We start from the raw sequence: 18,139 nt of genomic DNA, 5'->3' as shown, positions 1-18,139 counted from the left end.
GCTCCAGGCCCATTGGGGTTTCAACACAGGTTTATTGGGTGCTTGGTCTGGAGGTACACTAGAGCTCGGGGAGGGGGCACATTTGCTTTGCAGGGCTGGGGGTTCCACCACTAAGGAAGAGGTGACTGGAGGGGGCACAGGGTAGGGCTCCATTTCCCACCTCCTTCTGCTTGGCTCAAATTGCTTGTTTTCTCGCAGCAACTACCAGAGGGCACAGGCAAACAGGCAAGAAACAAAAAGCAACCTGGACCTCCAGCCACCTGGCCCGGCTTCCCCTCCTGAAGGCCGGCTGGGCTGACTCAGCGCCAGCTCCTCCAATGGGACCAAGGTTAATAAATTATAATAAATTACAGGGAATGCAACTTTGTGCTGGGAGGGCCCCTTCTCTTCCAACACACACAAGACTGGGGCTGGAGGGGGGGATATCTCTGAAGGCCACTACGAGAGGGGAGTAAGAGCAATGGGACCAAAAGCCAGCATTTCCTCCACGTTCTTCCCAAACAGAGCAGAAGAATCAGGGTGGGGAGAGACACATGAGGGAGGAGCCCTCTTTTTCCAGGATAAAGGAATGGCCAAGAAAGAATGCTGCCCAAACCCCTACTTCCCAAGCCACCGCTTAGGTTAAGGATTTGGTTAGTGAATCGTTGAGGGGGGTGAAGGGTACTGGGGTGGGGAGCAGAGGGAGCCGGAAACAGGCAGCCGGCCCAGCCTGGTGGCGGCAGTCACTGGTCAGCTTCGCCGAACACATCATTTTGCTTGCGCTTCATGTTCTCGAAGTCAAACGCTGAGCCTACCATACGTTTGTAGATGTCTTTGATGTCGTTGCAGGTTGTTTCGAAATGGGTAGTGGCGTCATAGGAGCAGGAACAGAACACCTGCAAACAGCCAGGCAGGGCCCAGGGTGAGGTGGGTGGGGCACCAGTGGGTGAGTATGGTGGGGCAGCTGGGATCCAGGAAGCTGAGATAGGGCTGCTTACCTGGCTCTCTGAGCCGTCATCAATGGGCTCATACAAGTCGCTGATAGCCACAAACCTGCGGGCAGATGAAGTGGGCAGATGGGCCTCCTTCGAAGGCCCGCCCGCCCCAGGTGCCGCTCCCTAGCCCCCTCCCTGGCCTGCGTGTCGGCCCAGCTGCTCACTTCTGGTCTATGGGCTCCAGCAGCTCCAAGGCCGGCTCGACCTCCTTCTCAGGCTCCGAGGTCTCCACCGTAGTGCTGGCAATGGCGATGTACTTGCCCTGCGCAGCCACGTTGTGCGCATAGGAGATCATGCACACGTAGATGTCTGCCATGGGAGCCCTCAGTCAGTGGAGGTTTCTGAGAATGGGATGGGGGGTGGGGACAGCCTGGCCTGCCTACCTGACTTCCTGTTGACCTGGTTCTGGGGGATGATGATTTGGCAGGAGTTGGCATCGTTGGTATTCTTGATGGGGTGGTTCAGGATACAAATAATCCTAATCACCTGGCCTGCCTTCCGCACCCGATCTGGGACATAACTGGGATCACAGATCAGCTGCCGGCAGCGGGCCACCTGGGAAGCACAGGAAGGCCTGGGTCCTGGGTCCTATCAGGCCCCAGCCCCCTCCACAAGATGCCCAGAGCTAGGGCTGCCCCTCTGGGGACACACTGGCATCAGAACGCTGGACTAGCAATAGCAATGGTATCTGCACCCAGAAGAAGCCTAGCGCCAAGGTGGGTAGTACCTGGGGCATGGGGTCTCTGAGAAGGCCATGTCTGGCCCCACCCACTGGCTGCCACCAGGGAGGGGCCACCTTACCTCTCCTTCTGACTTCACACCCACCACCTTGCCATTCTCCATGATTATGTCGTCCACGGGTTTGTTCAGCATATATGTCCCACCATAGATGGCACTCAATCTGGGGGGTGGGGGGAGTAAAAGTGATTTTGTCCAGTCAGGAGACATAGGAGCTGGGGACACGTGCACACACACCACCCACCCTAAGCCTACGGCACGAGCCTGGAGAGCCAGCTGCTGGTTCCAGTAGCTCTTTTGCTGCCACACACTAAGGGTTGAACTCGGTTCACGTGTTCCTCTCAGGAGCTTCAGCCTCAAGTACTCTCCCAAGGGCTACGTGAAGGTGTCAGGAGGGCACAGACTCAGATAACCATAGATGCTGGGCCCATGCCCCCATGGATCACCAAGAGGAACATGAAAACATCATTGAAGTACCAGAGGCAGCCCTTTAAACACTTGCCCTCAGTTCTGCTCTGTATATAATCTTGAACAGCTCTGTCCTCACCTTGCAAATCCCTGGGGGAGTTCACCGAGGCCATAGAGCGGGTACAAGTATGGGCTCTTCCCATACCGGGCCAAGGACTCGCTATATAGCTTGATGCGGTTGATGGTCTCCAAGCAGGGCTGGTCCAAGTAGCTGAGGGGGAGAGGAAGACCCTCAAACAGCCTGCCCCCGCCTTCCTGCCCCCCCCCCAGCACTAGGCCTGCTTGTCCACCCCCTCGAGTGGTCTGGGGGAAGAGCGGTGATCAAACACTGGAACAAAGGGCAGAGCAGTGGCTGAGGACAGAGGGTATAACAGGGCAACGTGGGGATTAAGGAGGTCCCCCACCCCTGCCAGCCCAATCCCAGCTCTCCCTCACTCATCAGTGCGATAGAGCGCCAGGGCGTGGCCAGTGAAGTCAATGACATCCTGGCCCAAATCAAACTTCCGGTAGACATCACGCATGCTGGTAGTCTGGGGGTCAACCCCTTCGAAAGTCTTGGGATCGTTCTCGTCAAAGTTTGCCACAAACACCAGGAACTTGCGGAAGCGTCTCTTTTCGAACATGCCCATCAGATCTGCAGAAAAGGTTGTGAGTTGAGTCTTCTGAAAGCCTATGCCACCTCGTGCTGTCAGCTAGGCGCCCACTGCCCACCATGTCCTCAGTCAGTCCCTGTGCCTCTCAAGGTCTGGTCCCTAGCCATGCAGAGGGGGCTGGGCTGGCCAAGTTCCAAGTCCACCTATAGGAGTGTTTTGAGAAGTCTTTCCAGTGGAGGCCCCCTCCCTGTCTGATCTGGACCCCTTTCCTGACAAGAAGCCCTGAGATGTTCCCTGTCATTCCATGTGTGGTGCTCTCCACCCACCCCTTGCCTCTGGTTCAGGGAACACGCACTTACTGGAAGCCAAGGCTTCGGTCTCTGTGGACGGCACTTTGTAGATCTTGCCCCCCTTGTAGACAAAGCTGCCTTCAACAACTTTGAAGTCCAGGTAGCGTGTCACCTCTGTGTACAGCAGCATCTTCACCAGCTGCCCTGTGAGTGAGCAGAGGGGCTGCATCAGCAGCACGCTCTCCCCAGACCACCTGGTTGCCCTGCTCCTCCCAGTCCCCCCCATGCTACCTCCTCCATTCCCCTCACCATTGGCCATCAGGAATTTGGGGATCAGGTCAACATTCCAGTCTCGGCCACGGCCCATGGACTCAGGGGGCCCCTCCAGGAACTGAAAACGCTTATATAGCTGCAAGTAGGAGAGAAAGGGACACTCAGGGAGCTCCCAGCAACCCACCCCCCTCAGGCCCAAAACACAGAACAGGCAGGCGGTTGGCCTTACCTCTTCCAGGGGTGTGATAGAAGAGCTTTCCCCGCCATAGTAGGGGTTCCGGTCCATGTGCAGCACCTTCTTGCCATTCACTGACATGATGCCAGATAGGATGCATTCCTGGGGGGCGACGTGGCAATCCTGTACCCTTCCACCTAACCCACCCCCCTCCAACAGCCCCGACTCTTCCTTACCCTGATAGGCATTGAGGAGCAAACACAAGGGGTGCCTCCCCACCACCTGGACACAACAGACACAAGCCAGCACCCCGCCTAGAGCACCAGCAGAGGTGGAGGTGCTGAGGCAGGCCACGCCCCTGCAGTCTCCATACCCAGCAGTCCCTGGGAACAGTAGGGCCACACTGCCACCCTCGGGTGCCCTGCCCTGGTCCAGCCTTCTCCAAGGATGGGACCCGACCCTGTGCCTTCTCCAATTGATGTCACCAACCCAAGGACAAAGACTGCAGCTCGACAGGGCCTTTGGTCGCCATGGGAAACACAAGGGGCGGGCAGAAATGTCGCTGCTTCTGGAACATTCACTGGGTCCCTGGCCCCAGAAGCAGCTGGGAACATGGGATGCTGGCCCAACCTTGTCTCCTCTACTCTAGTCTCCCCTGGGGATTAGCTCAAGGTGGGGGGCTGGTGGGCGGGGTCTGCTCCTGGGGCGTTGTCCGGCTGGCCGGGCTCGGGGCGAGGGTCGTGGGCAGAGATGAAGTGGTGAGGGGGCCGCAGCAGTAGTTGTCTTTTGGGGAACGGGACGGCCGGTGGCGGGGGCAGAAGGCATCGTTGAGGGATGCGCATCACCACAAAGATGGGTAGTGGCAATCGGAGCAGCGGACCCCAGAGGCTATGAGGGCAAACTCACGGTAAGACCGGTCCCCAGCACGATCACGTCGTATTCCTCGTCCATGGTTCGGCCCTGGGTGCCAGCTCCGGCTCCTCCTCCTTCACCACAGCCGTCGCCGCCACCGCCGCACTGGACCAAAGATGGCGGTGCCGCACTGCCTGACGCCTCCGCCACGTCAAAAAGTTCCGGCTCCTCCCCGGCCCCCCAACGTGCTCGAGCGCGCGGCACCGCCTCCGCGGCACTTGCTCCTGGAGGGCGGCCGCCGCCTGGGCTTGAGCACCCACGCAACTCCCCGGACGGCCCGGTTCTGAGATCCCCAAGCGAGCGGGGAGGGGCCGTTGGTGCTGCGCCCATCAGGGATCAGTGCGCGGGAGCAGGGCGCGTCCCGCCCCCTGCGCCCCGCCCCGCCCCCTGGGAGGTTGGGGCGCGCGCACGCACCGTACGCGCCGCTGCAGAGGGTCGGGGGCGGTGCTGCGTGGGGACAGCCGAGGGGGAGCTGACTGGGTCCTTAGTTCTCCCTGATTGTGATCTCCTCAAAGGCCAGCGCCGCCTTTGTCATTGTGGCCTCCCCTCAGAAGCCTCAGATAGTGACACAGCTCCGCCCCTTCCCCTGACATCTCCCCCATCCCAGGCAAAAACCCTGACCTTGAAGGGTCCAGCTGACAAAATCCGACCCCTGGTTGGGCGTGGGGAGCACATCCCACCAAGCTTGTTTCCCTGTGGCCAGTGGGCCACCTCCCAGCAGCTCCAGCACCCTCTGCCCAGGGAGAAATGAGAAAGCCAAGGCCCAACACAAGGTGGCCAGTGTTTCTTTATTAGGTAGGACAAGAGTGCCCAGGCTCCTGCCAGGGTGCCAACGATGACACCCACCAACCCACCTGCCAGCCGAGGACACACAGCCACTGTATTGCGGAGTTTTAGCACGACACCACCAAGGGATGAGATCAGAGCCAAACAGGACACAACTAACTAAAACTGCCCCCACCCCTCGAGCTGCTACAGGGAGCCCCCTAAAGCGTGGGGTGGGGGGATACAACGCTACAGGAAAGCACTATAAACAGCAGGGATGGCAATGGTGGAGAAAGGAGAATAAATAAGGAGAGAGGGGAAGGAGGGATTCCATGGAGGAGCAGCTCCTCCCCTCCCAGCTAAGCCTGGGAGAGTGGCCTTGGAGCTATGCAGAGTATGTACATCTCGAAGCAGGTACCAGTGGGGGCAGCCCCAGGGAAGAGAGGTGGGGCAGGGGGAGGGAGGGGACACTGCTTCATGCATGGGAGGGAGAGCAGCAGGCAGCCCTCCAGTCCAGCGTGACCAGAGGAGAAAAAATAACCATCCATCTCTCCCTCAGCCCCCCCACCCCCACCCACCCCCAGGGCAGGGCGGTCACACTATCTGGGTCAGGGCAATGGCGGGGCCCTTGTGGTCGTCGAAGCGGTCCATGGTCTTGAGGCTGAGGATCATGTGCAGGCCATAGGTAAAGATGAAGAGCAGAAAGAGGGAGGTGAGCAGCCCCATCCAGATGCCCGGGGAGAAGAAGGCGGCACAGTCACTGGCATAGGAGAAGCGCTCGCCCGTCACATTGAAGGCCTGGATCTGGGGCCAGAAGCGACACAGTCAGGGTGGACCTCACGGCTCCATTTAGTGACAGCAAAGGTGGGGTGCCCCAGGTGGTGGACAGTCCAAGGCTCCAGGGGCACTATGGGAGCCCGACTCTCAGCTCCAGGGACTCTTCTCCTCCCTCTACCCAGCTAGTCACCCCTGCTCCCCTCACCACACCTGGAAGTCACGAAGGGTCAGCTGCCAGAGAGAGGACTGCGTGTGCAGCATGAGCAGGCTGTCACTCCCGCTGGTACTGCTGACGAACTGGCAGTGGAAGGAGTAGGTACTTGGCGCTGTGATCTGGGAGGCATTGAAGTAGGTGATAGTGCCATTGCTGTGTACCTCCAGCCGCTCCATGGTAAACCAGTGCCGGGCAGACACGGGGTAGAAGCGGTTAGCAAAGATGAACCTGAGGGAGGGGTAGGAGTGGTCAGGTCAGGTAGGCAGGAAGCTGTGCCATGGCCAGCCTGCCCCATCCTGGCTGTCCCTGAAACTCACTTGAAGGTCACCATGGTACCAAACAGTTGCGGGTAGGTCAGTGAGAGCCTGCGGGTCAGAGGAAAGGCGTCTGTTCAGATCCTTGGAAGGGTCCTGGCTGACCAAGGTCCTCATGACCAAGGCAGGGGCTCCCCCTTGCCAGATGGGAAAACAAGGGCCCAGTGAGAGAGAAAATTTCAACTCAAGAAGGACTTGGAAGCCAGCTAGCTCTCCCTGGGCCCTCCTGGCTCCTTCCTCTGCTTCACGGCATCGTGGCTCTTCCTGCAGCTCTGGCTGGCCTTGCTGAGAAGCCCGGGTTGGGATTTTAGGGGGTGAGGGCAAACGGACAGACAGCAGTTGCTCTAGTCATATAGCAAGGGCACCCAGTGGCCCAGAAGCTGGTCTAGGGGGCTGGTTCTTCCAGCAGGTTCTTGTACCCAGGGCAGATGCCAAGTGCCAGGTGACCGTGAAGTTATAACACTGGGTAGCAGACCAACTCACCCAGTAAGCCCCACCTCCTGTCCCCCCCCCCCATCTCTTACACCGCAGCAGAGCTGTTCCAGAAGGAGCCGGTTAGGTTGAGCTGCTGCGCCCCAAAAGTGAGGGAGGTCAGGTCCTCCCACTGCTTGTTATAGGCCACAGAGAAGTTCTGAGCCCAGAACAGGATCCGAGGTGCCGTGTCATTGTAGCTCACAGGTGGGTGAAGGACATCTGCCTGGGTGGTCTTCTCGAGCAGCTGCCGACCTAGCCCCCCAGACACCAGGGTTGCCTCCCGCACCACCTGTGGAGATAGCCAGGGAGCCTTCTGAGCACCCACTGGCCTCTACAGAGAGCCACCCTCTTCCCCATTTGACACATGACCACTGCTGGCCTGACTAGAGACACTTCCTTCATTTTGGGAGCCAGTGGGACTCCACTTCCCATTCACCAACCCTGCCCTCCACCCTCCCAGGCCCACCGCCATGGCCATGGCCTCCCTCCTCCCGAGCCCTGCAGGAAGGGCACATACCCGGGAAGGGCGGACCGCTGTGAGGGCTGCTGTGTACGGGACAGCCTCAGACTGGAGCGTGCTCAGCACCTGACCAATCACCTCATCTAAGGGACAGGGAGAGCAGGGCTGGGTCACATGTTGAGCACTAGCCAATGGAGCAATGGGTGAAATCTTCCTCCCCCCCTTCCCCCTGCCCATTGCCTGTAGGATGCTGCTTTGAGACTCTGACCCAGAGTTAGCTCTTGGCCTAATGTTTGTGGCAGCTGTTGATGGGCCCAGCCTGGCCAAGGCTGCTTCTCATCCCACCATCCAGCCGGCCTCCCCTGGGCCTCAAGTCCCTAATGAGAAGCTACAGAACAGTAAGAACAGAGAGAAGTGAGAACAGAGACATGGTAGATAGCAGCATGGGCCTTGGAACATGGATGGTTATACAGGTGTAGATATACAGAAGTAGGGTCATGGACATAGATAGGGGAAGAGGGAAACAACCACTTGTCAAACTGCTAACTGCAAGGTCACCAGTTTGAAGCCACCAGCTGCACAGTGGGAGAAAGACGAGGCTGTTCCCATAAAGTTATAGTCTCAGAAACGTACAGAGGCAATTCTACCCTGTCCTATAGGGGCGCTAGGAGTCGGCCTCAACTCCATAGCTATGTGTTTATGTTTTGTGGTGCTGTAGCGATATGATTGTGGCCATGGCATAGCCACATCCATCCATATAAGGTTCCCAAGGCATTCCTGGGAGGTGTGCAGCATTGAGACCTGGGCTGCCACCCAAGAGGTAGGCAGTTCAAGTCCACCAGAGGTGAGAAGCTTGCAGGACAGATACATGTAGGGGGCTTCCATGAATCCAGGTCAGCTTGGCAGAAGTTGCTTTAAGGCCCTTGGCAAAGCCAAGTTCTGAAAGCTGGGTTTTGACAGGTTACAAATTGGTTAATTTTAATGTCTTGATGCTCTCTGGTAGAGGGGAACTGGCTCTAGGCCAACTCTCACACCAGGCCCCAATTTGCTGCCATCCCCATTGAGTGGAACCCAGTGTGGCTGTGAGCAGACAGGGCAGGGCCCTCCAGTAGGTAGGGAAGAGGAAGTCAGGGGCTTTGGGAGTCATGGCAACAACTATGTCACATGAGCAAATTGAGGGCGGGGGTCAGGTGAGGGTAGGGGTCCTTGATCCCACTCACCGTTGCCTGTGAGGACTTCCTTGGGTGCCATCAGGCCAGAACTATCAAAGAGACAGAGCGTTAGTGTCCCTTCCCTGGGGGGCAGCTGTTTGGTACCCCCTCCACCCAGGCGCACCATCTCCCCTGTCCTTCCTGCTCCCGAGGCTACACAAGCAGGGGCTTTTGGCAACCGCTCACTCCTCTGGCCACCCAGCGACCTTCTAGAAAGGCTGTCCATGGATGCTAATGCCAGCACCCAGGGTCTGGCTCATACCTGGCCGTGTAGGGCAGCCGGATCAGCAGCAGGGCCGGGAGGCTGGCATTGAGCTTCAGCTCCCGGAGTGTGGCCAAGTCCACATGCAGGGGACTGGCCCCGAGCTTCTCCTGCAAGTACGTGGTCAGTGTGCTAACAGCATACCAGTCGACTGCAGGGAGCACCAGCGAAGAGGGAGCCAGGGTCAAGGCATTCTAAGGGTAGGATAGAAAGCAGTTAGTGAGGCAGAGCTCTGAAACCCACCCCTGTGCTGGAGTCTCAGACCCCAGGACACTGATGGCCCACGCAGACACCACCCCCCCCCCTCCAGCTCTTACCTCCAGATTCGAAAAGGCGTTGTCCTGCTTGTTGCCAAACACGCCACCGTAGGCAGTAAAGTCCTCCACACTCAGCTAGAGGGAGGCAGAGGAAGGCGGCCTCTTGAGGTTGGGCAAGGTCAAGGGGCCAGGCTAGGGCCCATTAGGCCCTGGTACAGAGGCCTGGGGGTGGGGGTGCTTGCTCGGGAGGTCACGGGTTGGGAGGCTTCAAAGCTGAGGTGGACTTGTGGCAGTCAGGCTCTGTCAGCGTCTCGTGGAAGAACAAGAGGAAGTGGGTTTGGAAAGAGGGAAACTGGGGAGGGGGTAGGGAGCGGTGGTGAACACAGGCCAGGTTTAGGACAGAAGGCTACCATGGGCCCTTTCAGAGTGGTCTGCACATACCCCCTCCATACCTGGTTTTGAGGAGAGAGAGGAGTAGGGATCTTGGACCACTGGTAGGAGGACTCCCATCTTTCTTGTTCCTTCAGCTCCCCCCTCCACCCCCAGCACTTCGCTCCCTTTCTTTGCTAGTTGGCCTGTACTCTCCCGTCCAGCTGTTTAGTATAGCACTGTTTAGTACACAAAATTGCCTCACCTACTCGCCCTCACCCTCGGGGCATGTGAGCCAGCCCTCTTTAGGGGGAAAGAAAAGCACTGGAAGCCAGGGATCCTGAAAACGAGTCACTGCCACTAGAAACAGGAGTGCCACCAACCTCATCTCTTAAACTGCCCCCACCCCCACCCCACCTGCCACCTGACAGTCCAGCCTCTGAGAGCCCTCAAATAACCACCTTGGTCTGGAACAGCGTCTCCAGTCACTCAGTGCCCTTAGTTGGCTTCCTTCTCCGTTAAAGACAGTGCTGACACAGTGTTGGCCGCCCTTTTCACAAGTACCGGTTGTCCCAAGAAAACAGCAACTTCCTTGCTCGCTCATTGCTAACCTCTCCACCCATCCACCCACCCAGTCTCAGTATATACAGCAGACACACCACCTGGGGAAATGAAAAAAAGGATGACTGACACGCAGGAGACCCCAGCCAGATGTTTCCTCTCGTTCACCTCGTTCACGGCTGAAGAAGCAGGAACTCACGAAGAGCATTTTGTTTGTCCAAGATTAGTAAGTATTAGACCTCAAGGCAGTTCCAGCCTGACCTCATCACTTCACACTCCTGGGAGAACTTGGCAATGTGAGCACCACCACCTACCTACTGAGCAACAGCTCAACACCGAGAGGGGACACACTCCAAAGACCACCACCACTGGCAGGAAAGGTACCACGGGGGTGCACCCAGACACCAACTTTGAGCTGCCCTAGTCTCTGTTCCCTAGGCCTGAGCAGGAGGGCAAGCAGTGATCTGCTGGTGAGCACCAGCTGTCTCCCACCACCTCTGGGGCTGATAAACTTGGGCACTCCCACTGTCCTGGCCCCCCACCCCCCAAACCTCTGACCACCTGATCCCTTAGTGGTCTGATCCAGGTCATGACACCAACCCAGCTCAGTGCACAGCAAGCTCTTGGTAAAGGAGCCCTCTGTGACCATTCTCCTTAGAATCACAGCTCTATTCCCCCATGAGCTGTGTGACCTTGGGCACATCACTTGCCTTCCTGGCCATCAGACTTTGAATGGGGAAGACAAGGACAGGGAGGGCCAAGCCTGCCGAGCAGAGGGCGTGGGGCACGTGGCTATCTTTCGGGCAGAGGCTTCTCCTGCTGGCCTTCCAGAGGCGCCCACACCACCCCACCCCCAGGTGTGACAAGGTCACAGGTTATCTTGGGGAAGGGGCTGAGGGCCCAGGGCCAGTGGGAAAGGGTGCCCGCCTCCCACGGGCCAACCTGGGCAGTGCACCTTGTCCTGCAGGAAGAGCAGCACATTCCGGGGCCCCAGCTCCAGGGCGGGGTCCAAATAGGTAGAGAGCTGCAAGTCGCTGGTGATATGGCCCTCGTGGGTGTCAGCTGCCGGAGCCCACAGGTCCCTGGCGAGGGGCAGAAGCCAGCCATGAAGCTGGGCGCCCGGGAGGAGCGTGGGCCCCTGAGCTAGGGCCAGCGGGGCCGGAGGTAGACTGTGGCAGCTCGTCGCCGCTCTAGGGCTAGGACAGTGCTCACTGGGCCTCGCCGCCCCCAGCTCGGGCCGATCCCCGCCACCCAGCCATCCCGAGCCTGGCCTCTCACCGGTCGCTCGACCACAGCACAAGCGGCACCTGCTGCTCCGAGGTCACCGCCGCCGCCGTCGCGACCAGTACCAGCAACAGCCACCGCATACGCCCGAGCGCTGGGACCTGTCGCGCTCCCGCCTGCCCTCGAGCCGCCGCCGCCACCGCCGCCGCCACCGCCGCCGCCATCACAACCCGGCCTGTACTGCTGGGCCGACGTTACCACCGCCACCGGCAGCCCGACGCGATCAGGTGACCGCTGCCCCGCGCCAACCCCCGCCCCGCGCCGTGATTGGCCTGTATGGTGGCCCCGCCCCCGCTCGCCAGCCCCACCGATGATTGGAATAGGGGCACGCTACTCACCACTGCTCCTCTTCCCTGGTTGGCTGCACGGTCGTCAGAGTCACACACCTAGTGGGAAAAAGGGCGGGGCCGAGCTGTGACGGATCTCCCCTCCCGCCCTCGGCCACCGCCGGTTGTGACCGGACTGGGTGGGCCGGACCGCCGGGAACCAGGCTACGGCATGACCAGGGCGGGCTCCAAGGCCCATACGCACACGCTGGACCCATGGCTGTTGTGCTGAGGTACCACCAAGTTGGTGGATTCCCAGTGACCCGTCGCCCCACCGCAGAGAACACTGTCTGATCCTGAGCCATCTTCACAATCCTAATGTTGGAGTCCATTGTGGCAGCCACTGCGTTGATCCATCTCCTCCAGGGCCTTTCTCCTTTTCACTGCCCCTGCGTTTACCAAGCATGAAATCCTTCTCCCCAGACTGCTCTCTCTTGACAACACGTCCGCAGCACGTGAGACAGTCTCACCATCCTTGGCTCTAAGGAGCATTGTGACGTTTGATCTCTTGACTGCTGCTTCCAGGAACATTGATTGTGGATCCTAGCAAGACAAAATCCTTGACAACTTCAACCTTTTCTCTGTTTATCATGCTGTTACCTATTGGCCCAGTTGTATTTTGGTCGTCCTTACATTGAGTCGTAATCCACACTGAAGGCTACAATCCCTAATCGTAATCAGCAAGTGCTTCAAGTCCTCCTCACTTTCAGCAAGCAAGGTTGCATCATCTACAAATTGCAGGTTGTTAACAAGCCTTCCTCCTATCTTGTTTCCCAAAGCTTTTTCATATAATCCAGCTTCTCTGATTAGCTTAGCACACAGATTGAAAAAATATGGTGAGAGGATACAGCCTAATACACCTTTCCTAATTTTAAAACATGCAGTACTCACTTGGGTTTATACAACTGCCTCTTGGTCCATGTACAAGTCCTTTATGAGCACAATGAAGTCTGGAATTCCCACTCTTCTCAAGGTTATCCATAGTTTACTATGACCCACACAGTCAAATGCCTTGGCATAGTCCATAAAACACAAGCAAACATCTTTCTGCTTTCAGCCAAGATCCATCTGACATCAGCAGTGATATCCTTTGTTCCACGTCCTCTTCTGAATCCAGCCTGAACCTCTGGCAACTCCCTGTCAATGTACAGCTGCAACCATTATTGGATGATTATTAGCAAAAATTTACTTGCAAAAATTTCCATGCTGTTAGGTCACCCGGTCTTTGGAGTAGGATGACCTCTTGTTTTCTTCATTGTATGACATCTTTGATTTCATCCATGCCTCATCTGGTCTTTGGATATTAATGTTCAGTAATTCAAATCTATCCTTAATATAGTCTCCAAATTCAGGTTGGATATACTCAAAGTCATGCTCTGGTCCTCATGGACTCATTTTCATTTTCTTTAGCTTGAACTTGAGACTACATTTAAGAAGTGAATGATCTGTTCTGCAGTCTCTGGCCTTTTTGCTAACTGATCTTGGAGTTCTCCATCATCTCTTCCCGCACAGATATTCTGTTTGAATCCTGTGTTTTCTATCTAATGAGGGCCACATTTATGTTGCTGAAAAAGGTCTTTCCAGTGAATCGGTCTTGCAAAATTCTCATGGCCCCCCCCCCCCCTGTGCCATTTCTATTTCCAATTGCCCATCCTTCTTTGTTTATGACTTTCTCATTATGATCAACAGTAATAATCAATGCATCTGGATTGCATGTTTGACCAATTTCAGGGTGAACTGTTTCAATTTCTTAATCTCTGGCATTAATGATTGGTGTATAAGTTTGAATAATAAAAAATGAGCTGATGCCTGAGGCTTAAGTGGAGAGCAAATGTTTTGAGAATGATGGGGCAATGAATGTACAAATGCGTTTTACACAAGTAATATACATGTTGATTGTGATAAGAGTTGTATGAGCCCCTAATAAAACAATTTTAAAAAACCAAAAACGAGAAACAACCTAAATGTCTAAAAAGAAATAAATTGTGGTATTCATTGAATAAATAAATAAATTTGAATAATATTTATATTAACTAGTCTTCCTCACAGGTGTATGGATCTTATCCAATCACTGAGAGTATTATACTTCAAGACAAATCTTGAAAATGTTCTTTTTGACGATGAATGTGAGACTTCCCCTAATGTCCTTTCCGAGCATAGTAGGCCATGAGGCTGTTCCATTCCGAATTAGTGGTAGCAGTCCCTTGCAGCTCACCACTGCCTCGGCTATCTATCTTAAAGCATTCAACCGTTCCCTTTTTGGCAACCTCCCATTTTCCTAAAGTCACACTTCACATTTCAAGTCATGTCGCAGCAGCAAACTAAGGTCCCCAAAGTTTTACACCATCCCCATCATTACGGTGGACGCTGCGCTGAGGAGGCAGCTGTTCTGCAGCCAGATTGTAAGTGGCTGCCGAGATGAGAAAGGAGGTAACGGTTTGGACCCAGCAGGAGAAAACCGACGCCACCTGCTCAGTCAAGATGCACAGTTGGGTAGACTCTAGGGCAGCGGTTCTCACCCTTCCCAATGCCTCGATCCTGTCATGCAGTCCATCATGTGGTGGTGACCGCACAACCATAACATTATTTTAGTTGCTACTTCATCGCTGTCATTTTGCTACTGTTATGAATCAGGCGACCTGGTGAAAGAGTCATGTGACCCCCCAAAAGGGTCAAGACCCCCAGGTTGAGAACCATTGCTCTAGGGGGTTGCTATGCATCAAAAGCGGCTCCATGGCCGTGGATGTTGGGTCTCCCACCGGAGGGGCTCGTCCTCTGGCACTATATTAGACATAGTTCTGTGCATAAAGTTTTCACTGGCCAAATATTTCAATGCCAGTGGCATACCTTCCAGCAGCACGGCCGCACACACTACCCCGTGTCATCTTCTGTTTTCTGGCTTAGGTAAAGGGGCATGTCATTACTCAGAAGGTGACAACCCTGAGGGCCACAGCACCTCCCGCAGACAGAAAAGAGATCTGAGGGAGAACTTGCAAAGAAATGGAGGGACACTTTGTGAGAGTGGAATTTCAAGGTCACGGTGATTAACAATGTCAGTGGCAGGTGCTTCCAAAGGGCAACAACAACAAAAAAAGATGAAGACAGAACCTTCTGGAATTGGCAACAATGGTGACTTTCCCCAGAACACTTTCAGTATGAAGAAATGCAAAGGGGAGGGTAGGAGTGTTGTCTTGTCACATCCTCCTCTGTGCCTGGGCGAGTTCCTCTTTCCTGTGCCATTTTGTGTTTTTCAGATTGGTGGGGCTGCTTATGTACCAAACATCTCGTGGGATTTAGTCCCTTGGTTTGGAAGTTTAGGGTCACAGTTAATTAACCGAATACTGCAATTAGTGCTTCTTGTCCCTCGAGTGGTGCCTGGGGTCTTAAAAGCGTCGAATGGAGAATATCCCCTGAAATCATCCTAAAATTATAGTTAGCTTAATTAACAAAAAAGGTCAGCATCAGGTTCCTTTAAGAGATCTCTACCTATCAGGGATCAAACTGGGAACTGGGAAGAGGAGACAGGATGCTTGGGCTTGGATTGAGCTATTCTGGCTATTTCCTATTTGAGATTTTTTTTGTAAGGGATATTTTTTCTTCCTAAAAATTTTACCATTTCATCTACGTGTTCAAAATTGCTGGCCTAAAGTCAGCAAGATTGCAGACCCATTGTTTTCATTTGTGACATTTTTCCTTGATCAAACCCAGCCTATTTCGTTTTAGGGCTTTGTCCCCCAAGCACGGCACTTTCGGCTTTGGTGCTCTTCTATATCACCTCCTTGTTGACTAGTTCATGATTTCTGTTCTTTTTTAGTAACCCCGCCCTTCCTTAGAATTTAGACTATGAAATTGGAAGTTGTTTCCATCGGACACAGGACCTGTCTTCTTTTCCAATGGAAGCTTTAAGGCTAACATGTTCACTGCCTTTTGCTTTCCATAGATAGTATTTATTAACTTCAGGTATGATGCTCCCTTTTCTTTTTTTTTCTTATAATCGTTTTTTAGGGGCTCATACAACTCTTATCGCAATCCATACATACATCAATTGTGCAAAGCACATTTGTACATTCATTGCCCTCATCATTCTCAAAACATTTGCTCTCCACTTAAGCCCCTGGCATCAGGTCCTCATTTTGTTCCCCTTCCTCCCCACTCCCCCCTCCCTCATGAACACTTGATAAGTTATAAATTATTATTTTGATTTTGTTTTTCGGACCTCTCTGCAAGGGTACCGGACGCGGGTTCTCAGAGCCAGCCGCTGCAGTTGCCGCAGTTCTGTGAACTTCTTCGCGATGTTTCCCTTGGCCAAAAATGCACTAAGCCGTCTTCAAATGCGAAGCATTCAGCAAGCAATGGCAAGGCACAGCCACCAGAAATGGGCGCCTGATTTCCATGACAAATATGGCAATGCTATTTTAGCTGGTGGAGCCACTTTCTGTATTGCTGTATGGACATACACAGCAACACAAATTGGAATCGAATGGAACCTGTCCCCTGTTGGCAGAGTTACCCTAAAGGAATGGAGAGAATAGAAATTAAATCAGCTGGTGGTGTAATAATTGTTTCAAAATCAACTTTTAAAATGATTCAAGTAAAAGCACCACATATGCATTAACATATGGCATTATTGAAGAAATAAAATACATTTGAAACTAAAAAAAAATTATTACTTTGTCGTATCTTGCCCTGTCCGACGTCTCCCTTCACCCACTTTTCTGTTGTTCGTCCCCCAGGGAGGAGGTTATATGTAGATCCTTATAATCAGTCTCCCCTACCCACCCTCTCCCAGTATCGCCACTCACACCACTGGTCCTGAAGGGATCATCCACCCTGGATTCCCTGTGGTTCCAGTTCCTATCTGTACCAGTGTACATCCTCTAGGCTAGTCAGACTTGTAAGGTGGAATTGGGATCATGATAATGGGGGGGAGCATTTAGGAACTAGAGGAAAATTGTATGTTTCACCATTGCTACACTGCACCCTGACTGGCTTGTCTCCTCCCCTCGACCCTACAGATGGGCTTTGGGTCCCCACTCCACATTCGTCCTCATTCACAGTGATATGATTTTTTTGGTTTTTGATGCCTGATCCCTTTGACACCTCGTGATCACACAGGCTGGTGTGCATCTTCTATGTGGGCTTTGCTACTTCTGAGCTAGATGGCTGCTTGTTTACCTTTGCTCCCTTTTCTTAATGCGCTCTTGGTGCAAGAGAGCACCTAAGCGCCTGACTGCTAGCCTTTGAAAGGCCTGCTTACAAGGTTGGTCCTTGGTTTGCTTCTGGATGTAGTCAGCTGTCACCAACATGGTGCCCCCATGCCCAGCACCATGAACCACTTCCTGGTCTTGCCCCATCCCATAATCATTGTGATTGGCCAAAGATCACTGCCAGACCTTTCTTCTTCCTCCTTCAACTCTGAAATCTGTTCAACACAGCAATCTGCAAGTCTCTGCTGAGTTGCCTTGGCCAAGAACGTGAACCTTTGTCTCCCAGTGGAAGGTGGGAATTCCTCAGTGAACTTGCCTGACCTCATAGATCTGGTAGAACCTCTAGCCCTCTTCTCCCTAACTTGTAAGGTCTCGCTCTTCTTGCTCTTGTCTCCTTGCATCACATTCTCACAAAAGTTCTTCCACCCTACCTTGTGCCTAATTCAACTAGGCTCCATCTGCTGGGTAACATAGTCGGAAAAGTATTCTTTAAAGTGTCAACAATTATACTTTACTTTTCCCCCCTCCCTCTCCTCAAATCTGTATGGGGAATGCTGATGGGAGTCAATTTATTACCATAACTTGGAGAGCAGTTTGGGGTTACTGGGTAAATTTGAGGCCACTCATCCTCTACAAGTAGTGGTTCCATTTGTGGAGGTAGGTATACGGATGGCTGAACACAAACCCAGAGGGACACATACAAGAATCTTCTCTGTAGTATTGTTGGAAATAGCCCTCCCAGTAATTCATTTGTAAACATTTGAGACAATTTAACTCCTAACAAGGTTGCAATGCTGGTCTGTTTCCAATCTTCTCTGGTCGCTGGTTATCGTAATGGACAGCATGGTTTCTGTAGTAATCAGAATAACCTGTCTCGTGTGGATTTATGGCATTGGCTACTTAGCCACTGTGCCCCCGGGAGTTAAATATATGGGAAGCCTACTAAATATTTACGTGATCTATACAGGCGGAAGGGTGCTAGATCAGGTGGACAGCAGAATAGAGAGTCACGACCGCTCAATCAGTTCCCAGATCTGAGCCCGTCTGCAGACCCACAGCCCCTTGAATGAGGGGGAGGCCAGGTCCCTTTGAAGAAGGACCTTGCCACATCACCGAAGGTCTAGACTGCAGCCTTTCACAAGAGTGACTGTTCATTGGGGGAAAGGAAATGATCAAACTTTTGGGGGATTAATGGACATTGACTCTGGACTGACAGTAATTCCAGGAGACCCAAA

The 18,139-nt window shown here is 54.0% G+C and overlaps 2 protein-coding genes and 1 pseudogene across 2 annotated transcripts; 1 reads left to right on the top strand and 2 right to left on the bottom strand.

Annotated features, from left to right (window-relative positions):
- Positions 1–12: 12 nt before the first annotated feature.
- GDI1 (GDP dissociation inhibitor 1) lies at positions 13–4,695 on the bottom strand. The gene is made up of 11 exons (XM_075538615.1): positions 4,418–4,695; positions 3,566–3,673; positions 3,373–3,472; positions 3,133–3,267; positions 2,616–2,814; positions 2,260–2,391; positions 1,776–1,875; positions 1,358–1,529; positions 1,139–1,283; positions 978–1,032; positions 13–875 (listed from the first exon to the last, which is right to left on the bottom strand). The coding sequence occupies exons 1-11, from the start codon at positions 4,460–4,462 to the stop codon at positions 723–725; spliced, it is 1,344 nt and encodes a 447-aa protein (XP_075394730.1). The 5' UTR covers positions 4,463–4,695; the 3' UTR covers positions 13–722.
- A 497-nt stretch (positions 4,696–5,192) lies between these two features.
- Positions 5,193–11,570, bottom strand: ATP6AP1 (ATPase H+ transporting accessory protein 1). The gene is made up of 10 exons (XM_075538754.1): positions 11,366–11,570; positions 11,043–11,169; positions 9,218–9,292; positions 8,901–9,094; positions 8,648–8,688; positions 7,485–7,570; positions 7,018–7,256; positions 6,497–6,544; positions 6,176–6,407; positions 5,193–5,992 (listed from the first exon to the last, which is right to left on the bottom strand). Exons 1-10 carry the CDS (start codon positions 11,533–11,535, stop codon positions 5,783–5,785), a joined length of 1,422 nt encoding a protein of 473 aa, XP_075394869.1. The 5' UTR covers positions 11,536–11,570; the 3' UTR covers positions 5,193–5,782.
- Positions 11,571–15,949: 4,379 nt separating this feature from the next.
- On the top strand, positions 15,950–16,245 carry LOC142434856 (cytochrome c oxidase subunit 7B, mitochondrial pseudogene; annotated as a pseudogene).
- Positions 16,246–18,139: the final 1,894 nt, after the last annotated feature.

Source organism: Tenrec ecaudatus, chromosome X (assembly GCF_050624435.1).
Source record: "Tenrec ecaudatus isolate mTenEca1 chromosome X, mTenEca1.hap1, whole genome shotgun sequence".
NCBI lineage: Eukaryota > Metazoa > Chordata > Mammalia > Afrosoricida > Tenrecidae > Tenrec > Tenrec ecaudatus.
The sequence above is the reverse complement of the archived record's forward strand: the minus strand, read 5'-3'. Positions and strand labels throughout refer to the sequence as shown.